Source organism: Podarcis liolepis (genome assembly GCF_965112155.1).
Source record: "Podarcis liolepis genome assembly, chromosome: 4".
In the NCBI taxonomy this organism is placed as follows: domain Eukaryota; kingdom Metazoa; phylum Chordata; class Lepidosauria; order Squamata; family Lacertidae; genus Podarcis; species Podarcis liolepis.
Genome location: NC_139558.1, coordinates 66,473,012 through 66,486,210, shown reverse-complemented (window position 1 = coordinate 66,486,210; position 13,199 = coordinate 66,473,012). Strand labels below are relative to the sequence as shown.

Sequence of the window (13,199 nt, the reverse complement as noted above, 5' to 3'; positions counted from 1 at the left end):
TTCCCAGGCTCATCTTACATCCCTTAATTTTAAAAAAAACAGCCAAACCCCCCATAAATTTTAAAACACACAAGTTTAAAAGTACTGTACAGTAGTTTAAAACAATTTAAAATATTTTAAACAACTAGGGCAAGGCCTTTCCCAGAGAAAATGATGTTATGTGGGCAGCCCTTGCCTACCCCCAAAGTCGCTCCCCCACAAAGGGGAGACTTCGCCAGACCAGGTAATTATATAGCCCCAACTCCCCAGGTAGATTGAGCCTAGGCAGACTCTCAGTCTGTCATTTAGCAGGGGTTGGTCAGGCTTCCCTAGGCCAGCCAAAGGTATGGAAATGCCAGCTTCCTCAAGAGGAAGAGGAATTCCAGCAGCTGTGGAGGAGGACCAGATGAACAGCTCGCCCCCTTCGCTGATGGTCTCTCGTTCCTGCTGCCTTCGAGAGTGAAACATCAGTTCTCCAGATAGCCTGTCACTCAATTTCCCTTTCCTTTGTGGTTGAGTTTCAAACTATTTTAATGCTGCCTCTATAACAGGAAGTGTTATTGTTTATTGTTAGGTTTCATTATTATTGTGTTTTAATATTTTTTTGTAGTAAGCCACCCAGAGAACGTTTGTTGATGGGCAGCTATAGAAATTCACATAACAATGATAATTGTACCTAACCTCCTTTCCAGACAGAGATGACTGATCTTGGAATTTTCCTGCCAGCTTTGCCACCGAGGGAGTTGTGGACTTCTCTTCCACCATGTTGGTTCCTGATTGCTTGTCCTGAAAAAAGACCAGAAACAAAAAGCTTGTCACTGTATGAAAAATATGGCAATCAGTGGAGATTCTGAAGCTAAAAACAATTATTATAAAGCAACAGGGGCAGTCACATCCAGCTCTGTCAGGAAGTCTTTGAGTGATAGCCAACTAAGCTATACTCAGACTAGACCTATTGAAACATGGGTGTAGCCAGGGGAGTGCAGGGGCAGTTGTGTCTCCCCCCCCCCATCAAGTCAATAAATAAATAAAAATACTTAAGTAACTGACGAATTGTGTCTCAGATAACTCAGATCTGCCCCCCCCTAAAGTCTGCCCCTGAAAAATAAATCCTGGGTACGCCCAGGTATGAAAATCAATAGACTTACATTAGGGGTTGGCAAGGTTTACCTTGCCTGGGCCGGTTCACTCCAGTGGAGATCCCTCCATGGGCCAGATCGCGGGTGCGCATGAGAGTGCACACCCGCAATTTCCAGCATCTGCGCAGACACGATTTCTGGCACCGCAGAAGCGAGTTCCTGCGCTGCGCTGCGCGCTGCGCCGGTTTAGCACAGTGTGCAAGGACTTGCCGAGCAGGCGGCTCGGTTCGGGGGTGGCTCATGGGCCGGTTAAATGACCCCTGTGGGCCGCTTGTGGCCTATGGGCCTTAGCTTGCCGACCCCTGACTTTCATCTATTGCTTTCAGTCGATCTCCTCTGAGTATAACTTAACAGGGCATGTTAACCTTTGTCTATTATTCAGCATGATGATTTTACTTATTCTCTGTTGAAATGTTGGAAATCTTATTTTGTGTGTGTGTGGGGGGGGGGTTCCATATTCATTTTCAGAGTGGCTTCCTCCCTTTTCTGTTTTTATACAGGGTGAGGGAGTTTGAAGTATCCCAATAAATAAAGGTAATGTTCGGGGCAGGCGACTGGGGGGGGGGGCAAGGCATAGTTGCAAGAAATTAGTTGGTGGGAGAGGATGGGAAACTTAAGCCCCTGCCCTGTTTGGTGTTTCCCTCCTTTAGATGCTACGTAGCCCAGGCCATTTTTACTGGCAGAACTCCTTTATAGTTCTGGAGTCTATCTAGGGAGAAAATGCTCAAACTGGGAAAAGGGAAAGACACCCCCCCACACACACACAATTTGACCCATATTAAGAGCCCCTTGAGGTATTCTAAGAACAATAGCTAAGTGGCGCAGTACAAAAAGGAAAGGGACCACCAGGCCCACTCTGGATCGCCTGTAATTCAAGCACTGTTTAAAACTGCTTGAGGGGGAGAGTTATTGGCAGGAGAGAATTGGCAGGCAGTAAAAAGGTTAAACAACTCCCACCCCCTTACCCTCCAATCCTTTCCTGCAAGAGCTGGGAACTCTGTTTCCCTCATAACTTCTATTTCCGCCCATATTGTTCCCTATGTGTGAGAAAGAGGTTTGTCCTTCAATTCACAGGAGGCAGCTAGCATACCATTCTAAGATTAGACAAGAGCAAACTAGCTATGGACCGTGGCCTGCAGGATTGGCAGCTGCAGATGCTCAGATTATGCTCCCAAATATCACAATTAAAGGAAAACCTTTAAAACAGAAATGCATATACTAGGGTAAAGTGTACATATGCACACGTTACTGAAAACAGCATTAAAATGTATCATATTAGGGAAAATAATTTTGCAAAAATGTGTACAATAGGCAAAATTATTTATAAACATATGTAGGTTTGGCTAAATTAGGACTAAAATGCTGATGAATTTTTATGAAGAAAGACTTAAAAGAATAAATCACCAACTGATCTGGAACTTAAAACTGGAAAAATGAAAAACAAACTGAAAGATTTGTCCATTCCCAGCTGCTACTTCATTTTAACAATCTTGAGATTGTTCCAGGTTGGGTCTCTATATCTCTGTAGTATTAATATTTGACCTCACATTTGGCCTCTTTCTGAGAATCACAACCATATCTATAAGTTCTCTGTCTGATGATGATTGGATAACTATTTAAAGTCCCCAACAACAGCAGAGCATTACACCAAAGGGTTGAGGTGGGTGGAATTAGTGCAAAGTTGATAGCACAATCAGATGGAGCAGAGATGCAACAGGGAAAGAGTGAGACTTCATTGGAATCTTGTGCCAACCCACAAATCTGTCCTGCAACATTGCCAGCAGAACACTACACGTGCAAAAGGGGTGGCATAAACATTCCCAGGCAAGTCAGTGGATGTCCCCAAGAAACTATCCCCCCACTTTCCCTCAGAACTGCAGTGGAAGGTAGGATTCCACCTAACTCTGCAGCCCATCATGTCACAAAGGAAGAATCAATATGATTTTTGCCCATGGAAGTATTGCATCACTAACCACCTAGAATTGTTGGAGGATATCCACAAGTGTGCAGATATATATATATTATATCAACTAGTAATTTGCAAGAAGGCAAGAAGCAGAGAGGGGGAATAAACTGACAGTTTTCACTACCAGGATAAGTAAATAGCAAGCTTGATCAGGAGTTGGGATGAATAGCAAAGTAGTCAAGTTTCCAAATGACACCAAATTATTCACAGGAAGATTACATCCCAAGCAGACTGAGAAGAACTCAACAGATCTCTACATATTGGATGACTGCCAACAAAATGGCAAATGAGATTAAACGTAAGTGAGTGCAGACTGATATATCCCGGTACAAAAAAAGAGAGAAGAATCATCTAAATTGACTATAACCACTCAAGAAAAATGATTCTGAATCACTGAAAATGTTAGCTCCATGTGTTGCACCAATGCTAAAATGAATATTCAGAAATGAAAATAATACCATTACAGTGGTACCTCGGGTTACATACTCTTCAGGTTACATACGCTTCAGGTTACAGACTCCGTTAACCCAGAAATAATACCTTGGGTTAAGAACTTTGCTTCAGGATGAGAACAGAAATCGTGCGGTGGCGGCACAGCGGCAGCAGGAGGCCCCATTAAGCTAAAGTGGTGCTTCAGGTTAAGAACGGACCTCCGGAACGAATCAAGTACGTAACCAGAGGTACCACTGTATATAAATCTACACTTGTGCTATGCTGTATGCAGCTCTGGTTGCCCCATCTTTAAAAATATACCAATGAATTGGTGAGGTACAGGAAGGGGTATCTAGAAAGATCAAGAAGCGGAACATTTTCTCCACAACGAACTGCTTAAAAACTAGAGTTTTAATTATTAATATTGTGGACAGTTACAGCAGCCTCATACCAAGGTAGACTATCAGGTCACATCTGCATACAGTTTAAGCACATACAATACACCTACTACACAACTTTGTTTTCACAGATGAGAGTCTTGTGGACATTGTAAGAAACAGAAAATACTCTAATTTGTATATGGCTCCTACCTAAAATTTGTGTTTCTTTAATTTTAGTCTAATGTGTCTTTAATAATAATAAATATGTGCTTTTGTACATCTGATATGTACCATGTAGGTATCATACACAACAGGCTGAAACTACTATATTTACAAAACTATGCCGGATATTAAGAGCTGGAAAAACAGAGTCACACAGCTCTCAACAGCCAGTATCTTAAACACAGTAACGGTGACAATATTTGCAAAGGATAGCTTATTATCATAATCCCTTTTAGTAAAAAACGAAAAGAAAAAAAAGAGTTGCAATGGAAAAAAAATTCATCCAGCTGCATCTGTGAGTGTCAGGGAAAGACACTCAGAGGAAGTGGGCCTTGTTCCCACAAGATAGTGGAATGACCCTGAGGCTAGCTTTATCAAAACTTAAGTTTTTCTCTTCTCTTTAACTTTTCCTTCCTTCTAGAATAAGCAGTCTCATTTACAAACAGTGAAGGAACAAGAAGATTGATACTGCTGTTTATGCTTTACAATTCTTAAAATAGTTGAGAGGTATTTAAACATTGGAAGAACAAGGGCCAAGACTACAGATAGCTTGAAGAAGGACCACAGTTTATGGTCATATATGGTATATTGCACATTCTGAAAAGTTAACAGACATCCGGTTAGCTACAGGCCAGGCCAAACCTGACATTTTTGAAGCAACTTGGTTCCTTTCAGGTCCTTTAATTGTCTGTGGGCAGCATTAGCCAGCTCGGGTCCCAGGAATCTATTGAGCATTGCTGGATTATTTTAAAGAGAAGATACACATAATCATCTATGGTAACAAATAACAAAAAAGACAACCAACAGAGTAAGATCCTGCCACTGCCAGTTCAAGTACATTACAAAGACCAGGGAGGGGACTGAAAAGTAAACACCAGTAACAATCATGGATGCAAAAAGGAAGTAGCAACGCTCAAGATTCCTGGGACCCTATGATATTGAGACACACACACAGTATATGGTACTTGTTTCAACTGAGGCAATTTACACACCATGCATTTCAAGCAGATGACTTTCCACAAGGAATCCTGGGACCTGCAGTTAGTTAGTGTTGGATTGCAATTTAAACAGAAAAACTTACACTGGTCAGAAAGCTCATTCGTATTTCAAATGCCTCTTTCTCTTTACATATTAACTATGGTCTGTCATTTGTAATATATATGTAGTGAGAGACTCATAAACAATGGTTAAATTGCATGTCACATGTGAAAATGGTCTCAAAGGGCAAGCATTTAATTTGTGTTCTTTTACCACAAATATATTGCTTCAATTGTTAAGCGGAGGCAAGTGTTCTAGTAACTTAAAGAAGAAGCCAGTAAAGAAAGTTGGTGAAAAAAACAGAAAACAAGTAGGCAGAAACAGTGATTCCCCCCCCCACTAAAATACTGTTTAGGGGTACTCTCATTTTGACTTGAGAAAATCACCATTTTATAGTTCAAATCAGGAAAAATAACTACAGTAAATGGACAAAAGTACAAAGATTCACAAAATGTTTAGAGGTATGCGTCGTCCCCCCAGAAAAAAAGCACTGGACAGAAAGAATACTTGCTCAAAAAGAGAGTGAATCAAGAGAGCCTCTATTGAGATTGTTAACTCTCTCCATGGGCTCAGCCAAGGCAGAAGTTACTCAGGAAGTGGGTAGACTCATGTTGGTCTGTAGATATTCCCCTAGAAGGAAATTCCACAATGACTATTCTGATTGGGAGCACACAGGAGCAAGCAGGGGGCCCTGCACAAGAAATAGCACATATTAAGAGTTGAGTAAACAAATCGCTCCATTCTTACCAACTACACTGATCTCTGAGTGAACATCCTTTTTCTACAGCCGGCTTTAGTTTTATTTCCCCCTCTCCGTATGTCATGACATTTGGCAATCTGATGCACTCCTTTGTAAAGAGGAAATTGTGCAATTTTTCTTGCATCCTCTGCAGTTAAGCCTCTGTTGGTGTTTAATAAAAAAGTAGCTGCAAATAATCAAAGCTAATATACTCAGGCTCCCAGTGCAACCCTTTCTACAAATTAAAGGTTGCTTTTCAGATGGCTGAAGTTCTTTTGTTAAAACTTCCATGTGTTTTACAAGTTGAACCCTTGCTGTTAAAAGTAAGCACCACTGAGTTCATTGGTGCTTGTTCCCAGGAAACTGCACAGGATTGCAGTCACACTGATCCTGATAAACTTACAGTAGTATGTTATATACTGCTGTTCCTTGGTGTAGGTGTGTATAATAACAGATAAACACAGTTGCCTACATTTTGGGATTTTTGTTGGACTGTGACTATAGGGTCTGTCATGATGTGCTCTTGTATTTCAGAATTTACCACTGGGGAGGAGGGGTGGGTGGAATTTTTTAAAGCAGTCCATCCCCTAGCAAATATTAGTATTAATTGTAATGACAGTTTCCTACTTGACAATTCTCTAACTTGTGTCATATTTAATAATTGTAAAAGTGAATAGCTAATTATTTGACAGTGGTGGACAGAATTCAAGATGGTGGCTGTTCTGGGAAAGACGTAAATATTATTACCCTAATTAAGATGCGGGTTCTCAATATTTTCCTACAACTCTTTAAAGTTCTTTCAAGGAACAAAACTTATTTTGCCAGGACCACCAAGAATAATGCCAGTAGTTAAGAACGATAATAAATAATCATAGAACTAAACAAGTGCATAAAAATATTCAAATGTAGATATATCAGTGTTAATGGAGATGTTTTGCCTGAAATTAATACCCGAAGTTGTCAAAGGCAAACTTTAATAAAGTTGCAGGAAAAGCAGAGACTATAGCTGACCTGATCTGCCTTTCCCAGGTGAGTTAAAGGAAACATTCAGGAACAGCAGGAGAGTATGAAGGTAAAAATATTGGCTATCTTTCCTATTTAAAAGCAACTGTCTCTACAGTTTGAATAATGAACAATATTTCTATTCAGAATAATGTTTTCATAGAATTCCGTCCTTTTCTCATTGGTTCTATAACTTCTTTGCCTGAGCAATGTAGAATAGCATTACACTGTGTCAAGAGTTCCTGTGACAGCTACAAGTTCAGAAATAGAACCTGGACAGAAAGATGCCCATTCTCTGTTCACAGTTTTTCTCATGAGGGTAAATTTCAGTGAAGGCTAAACTTGGGTTAGCTTAGAAGGGGTAATTTGCTTTGGGGCCTCTAGAAACACTCAGCTGTGTAGAAAATGTAATGCTGTACAGTATTCAGAATTGCTAAAACTTGTCTGAGGGAAAGCGTTATGCCGTGCAGACTAATACCACTGAAACACACAAGAGCCAGGAAGAGCCTTATATAGCACAGTTATGCACAGTTACCCAGTAGGAGTTTTTAGCTGATGTTTAGTTTTTTGAGTCTGGATTTACAGTAAGTTGTTATGCTTTTCTTCTTTCTGTGGTATGCAAAGAGCAAGCGGGCCCTTCTCTTTAAATATTGTCTGTGCAGATTAGTGAAGTTGGCAAAATTCATATGCGTTAACCCAACATGGAAACATAAATCCCTTTATACTTTTATTTTGTATTTTTGTGAGTAACTTGGGTGCCTCATTTTGAGACAGAAAGATGGACTAGAAATGTTTTTAATAATAATACTTTATGTGTACATAGCAACTTTCTGAGGTAAATGTGCATGACTTGTTCCATTTTACAAAGAGGAGGAGATATTGCATACCTGAGGGGAAATAGAAAGAAATGGCCACGTTTACAATAATTCATGAAGTCCAAATTTGCATTAAGACTGAAATTTTAAACAAACATACTTTGAAGTAAATCAAGTTGAAATCACTAAGGCTCAATTCCTGATTAGCTTGGTTTAGGATCTTTCTGGATACTAAAATTAAGGTTGCAATTCCATGCACACTTACTGGGGAGTAAGTCCCATTGCATTTAATGGAGGTTAGCTCTGAGTAGACATGTATAGGATTTCACTGCACCTGTTCCCAGCAGATTCTCAAACGTTTATGTCTCCTGCCAGAACAAAATGCTTCCCTACTTGTATCACTGTTCTTCCCTTAGGAATCCCTTTTATCTTGTATCATATAACAAGGCGAACTGAAGGTAGGCTGTGGTTCACCAGAGGATCTCTGGCCAATTCCTGGTGGACCACCTAGTGCCTGCTGGTTGCTAGGATTCAAAGTAAAGAATGCTGGATTAAATTATCCTTGGGTTGATTATCTGCTTTAAATCAAGAGTGCATGCTCAGTACCAGCTATGCATTAACTATTGAGATATCCTGTGTATGCCCTCTTGTTTTGTCAATATAAAAGGCTTCAGTTCACCACAGTGAAGTGAGCAGTAGTGGACAGTGGGGCACGACATTCACCTGACCTACGGTTTCACAGGACCTCTGGTTGCCCGAGTTCCTGCTATGTACTGTGATAGGGGTGTAGTGGGAGTGAGGTTGGTGTAGTGCAAACACACCATTGCGAGTATCAGATGTTGGGGGGGGGGTCACCTGTGAAATGTGCAACCACTAATCATCTTCATTTTTAATACTTCTGTATCAGTCACTTCAGCCCTCACATTTTTTTTCACTCCTTTTAAAACTATTTTGTTAATAAATATTAAATAGTAAAATAATTTTTTAATGTATTTGTCACTCCAAGGAGGGAAACCTGAGGTCTGTTGTGGACATGCATGCAGGTATTTGTTTACGTGTGTGTGTGTTTTATTTTTTTTTAAAAAAATACATGTTTTTTTTATATACCAGATTTATACAAAAGAGCAGTTAAAAAAAAAAATCCAACCCAGGCAAGGATTTGGTGTTGCTCGCATGAAATGCTGCTGCTTCCTTTCCTCCTCTTTGCCTTTATTTATTATCATTTATTATTATTATTATCATTTATTAAAATTATATACTGCCCTTCATCACAAGATCTCAGGACAGTTTACAGAACAAAATAAAAGATAAAAACACAAGTAAATAATTAAAAGAAAACCAACAAAACAATAACCCCTCTCTCCCACCTCCTGCAGGCAATTTTAAGCTTAAGTGCAAGTTATTCACAAAAACAGTTTTGTGTAAAATAGCTGCTTTAAAAATAAAAAATACTGGGAATGTGCCTTCAGCAAGAACCTGGTAAAAAGAGGCAGGTTGCAGCCTTTCCTTTGGGCTGATGGAAACAAAATGGAAGTAGGTGGTGTGACAAAAGGTGATACCCAGTGAAACAAGAAAAACCATATACACAATGCGCGTCAGTGCATCCACTGTTAGGTAACATAACTTTTATATTGAATTTTCCCGTCTTACTGGATTATCCGCAGATTGGGAAAATATGAAAGCAGCAGTGGGGGCAGGCAGGCTGTGGCCGATATCGTGTGGACACTGTGCAAAAAAAGCAAGAGACAAGTGGCTTCAGATCCACATTCAACTCCAGTGTGAATGTACCCAAAGTAACATTTTGAGAAACATGGCCCCAAGAACCTCTTTGAACCATTGAGACAAGTCCCCTCCCCAGCATATGAACTAAATTGTTATTTTGAATGGATAGCTTTTTATTATTTAAAAGCTGTAGTAGCTAGCACGTAGTTATTTTTGAGTGGCAGCAAGGCAGCATATATGTAAATAACATTGCACATTACACGTTTTGTTTCTCTGTCACATGTACAGCTTGATTTTCTAGACTGAGGCACAGTGTATTTTGTAAATTGTAGGTTTCTTATGTAACTAACGGCATATAACCACAATGTCCTTTCATAACAATAACATTCTAATCTAAACAAGAAGTTCTCTATACCCCAAACTATACATGATCAGCAAACTGTGTACAGAGAAAAGGTGTAAAATGTTGTGAATAAATCAGGCCAGAAAAATGTGACTCCAAATAATGGAAAATGGAATCAAAGGGGGCAATAGAAGCAGGGCATTTAATTCACTTTGCCACAATAACCTGGAAGGAAAGGTATCATCCTTTATTTATTTATTATTTATTTAAAAGGGTTCTATACTACCCTTCAGAATAATCTCTAGGGCAATTAAGCTTACTAATGAAAGTACTAACACAGCTGTGAGGGAAAGCATTCTGATCTCCGGATAAGAAACACTCAAAGTATGCCCACTGGTTTCAGTTACCCTTCTCCAAGTATGACTAACACTGGACATTACCCGTGATTAATAATACGAGTGGGGAACCTCAGGTGCAGGGGCAAAAAAAATGGCCTTTTAGGCCTATCTGGCCCTCAGGATTCTTGCCCCTCACTGGCCCTGCTCTACCTCCTTGAGTGCTTTTGCTGGGTTGGAATGTGTCCTTGAATAATGCATCCCCTGGATGGATGGATGGATGGATGGGTGTGTGTGTGTGTGTGTGTGTGTGTGTGTGTGTGTGTAGAAACCTCTTGAGTTTTGCATGGCTTGAATATAAAGGCATCTGCTGCTCTACCCATTTTTGCCTCTGGCCAAAGATATATACCTCGTATAAAGTTGCCCATGAGGGAATGTAGCCCTCAGGCTGCTAAAGACTCTTCACTTGGTTTATAGTAGCTTATGAAAAACGGAACGTAAGGATTTGTTATTAAAATTGTGTCATAAGGTGAAATATGCAAAGATCTAAGATCACACAGGAAGCCACTCCAATTCTATACATACCCATTGCACTCAGTAGCACTTACTTCTGAGCAAAGTGGATTATTTTAAGGGACAGCAGCTGTACTGCGAAGTGACCATTTTGTCCTGGAATAAGTGGCGACCCTCCCTGAAGAGAACACAATAGCAAGCAGTGGTCCTCCTAAGAGGGTGTGTGCAAATATACAAAGTTAGAAATAGCCAAGTCTTGGAACTGTCTCAGTTTTTACTCCACAGGACAAATAGCATCACTGGCTTCCTTCCTTCCTTCCACAGCTGGCAACAGCTGTTGTAAACATTGGGCCTCAGCTTGTCTTTATTCTCTGAAGTATTCACAAGCCTGTCCTTATTACAGAATGTTTAAAGCTCAGAGAGAGTGAAGAGAGTACTAATAAACAACCCAAAAAACAAGAGTGGGCTAATCCAGTTAGAAGCCCAACAACCCCATCTCCAAAAGTTTAATCTTTTTTTTTTCTGTGTCTCCAAAAAATGCAAAGTTCATTTTGGTAAACATTGCACTTTTGTTTGGTGAACGAAGGTTTTAAAACTTTTATCTTCTAAACCAGAAAATTATAAACTCTCAGCTATCATATGGATAAGTAAGACCTCGCCTACACACTGGCTGGCAGTGCTCCACATGACGAGGAACTAGGAAATGGAAAACAAGGCTACACATTATGGTCATAAGTGTGTAAAACTCATATAACATGAACATATGATTTTCCAGTGGACTCCTTTGATGTGTAGACCAACCCCCCCTCCCCCATGCCACTCTTTGTTGATCTCTGGTACTTCAGCTGTGAAGTCATGTGTCTCTCATTCTGGGAAGAACCCGAACAGCAAGGTAGATTTCTTCACTGTTATATGTTAAAAACCATTACTTCCCTTCTTCTGAAGCAACTTCTCTCCCATGATCTCAATATGCAAGCCTTTGGCTGCTCACCACTACCTCCACCCCTTCCTCAGCCCATGAGACTAGTTTATGAGGGAAGGGAAAGCGGAATCGCCCAAACAATACAAATGGTTTTCAAGTAACAGCTTTAGTGCAAACAGTACTGTATTCTCAGACTCTTTACAGTGCCGTTTCCAAACATGCACTTTGTATGTTTATAATAATGGATCAACACTTGTGCCTTAATTTTTCAATTCTCCTTGAGGACATAGATATAAGAACTATTATGATGATCTCCTGCACTTCAGAACTTATCCATTTTAACTGGAGATGCCTGAGAATGAATCTGGGACTTATTCTCAGGCCTGGGGGCTGGACTGGATGACCCTTGGGGTCCCTTTCAACTCAACAATTCTATGATTCTATGATGTTGTACATGTGAAGCATGTGCTCTCCCGCTCAACTATGACCCCTCCCCATTCCACCAGGCTGCTAAGAGGAAGCAGGACTATTCCATCACCTCAGCTGAGAGACCACCAGCAGCTGTCTCTTCCTCTCCTTGAAACATTTCCATCCTAGCTGGAACTTGGAAACAAAAAACTAGTATCTGAATCAGTTTTTTCCCTCCTCCTTCCCCCAACCTATTTTCCTTTTGTGTTGTGAGGACAAGCATTCTCTTGGTACGGATCATTGTAAGCTGCTGTGGGAGCCCTTTTCAACCAAAGAGCAGGATGAAAACCCTTCAAATGATCAATATTATCAGACCCCTGTTGATCACAAATTGAAAAGGCCATAGCAGCTGGGAAATGCATTTTTGCATTGAGATTAGCTGTGGTACAACAAAAGTAGGTGAGACAGGTGGTGGTGTAGTTTGAATGACTTTTCCTTACAGAAAGTATTAATACTTGAGCTATTCTTTTAAAGCAATAAATCTGAGGAAGATACAACATGATATGCCTGTAGGAAAAGGTTTAGAGAAAACAGTTAAATGACACATTGGCCAGCATTGGATGGCTTGCATGCAAAAGACCTTAGTACTATTAAGGCTGTTTTCACACACAATACATCAACAAACCCAGGGCAGCCAGTGCATGTGTGGCACACTCAGCAGAGAGTCACAGCCAGTCTTAGATCTCTGAACAGTAGATTATGATGCATGTATTTTCAAAAAAACAATTTGCCACTTTTACAGTTTATAGTTTTTTGGTATATCCTTACAAGCATAATATTTGCATTCAGATGTAAAAACAAACTATAGTTTGTCATAATGTGATCAAAGTACAGTGAACCTTGGGCTCACATGCCTTTTTCTTCTATTTCCCATTCGTGTGTGTGTAACGGGAATAGATTAGATAAACTCCTATGGTTCTAATTTGCCACAAAGAAGCTGCTCACCCACCACCCTCCAAACCATGGTTTCGAGGGTTGTCTGAATCGAGTCACTATGGAAAATGATTCTTAATTATGGAATATCACTGAAATGTGCCTATACCAGTATACTGGGATGATGATAGTCCTTTTAAAATTTCAGATATTCTCAAAAAAAAAATAACAATCCATGAACTTTCCCTCTCTATATGGACTGTAGTGAAGAATAGAATAAATGGCCACACTGCATTAGGAAGAATGTATAA

At 40.1% G+C, this 13,199-nt stretch overlaps 1 protein-coding gene and 1 long non-coding RNA gene across 3 annotated transcripts in view; one reads left to right on the top strand and one right to left on the bottom strand.

Annotated features, from left to right (window-relative positions):
• The window catches only part of LOC310704802, a 42,452-nt gene that overhangs the window by 20,247 nt on the left and 9,006 nt on the right, over nt 1–13,199 (top strand). The window lies entirely within an intron of this gene.
• Nucleotides 1–13,199, bottom strand: part of RCSD1 (RCSD domain containing 1) — a 28,357-nt gene that overhangs the window by 8,958 nt on the left and 6,200 nt on the right. The window contains exon 2 of the mRNA XM_083498709.1: nt 661–765. Coding sequence (XP_083354835.1) covers nt 661–765 — 105 coding nt within the window. The remainder of the gene's footprint in view (nt 1–660; nt 766–13,199) is intronic.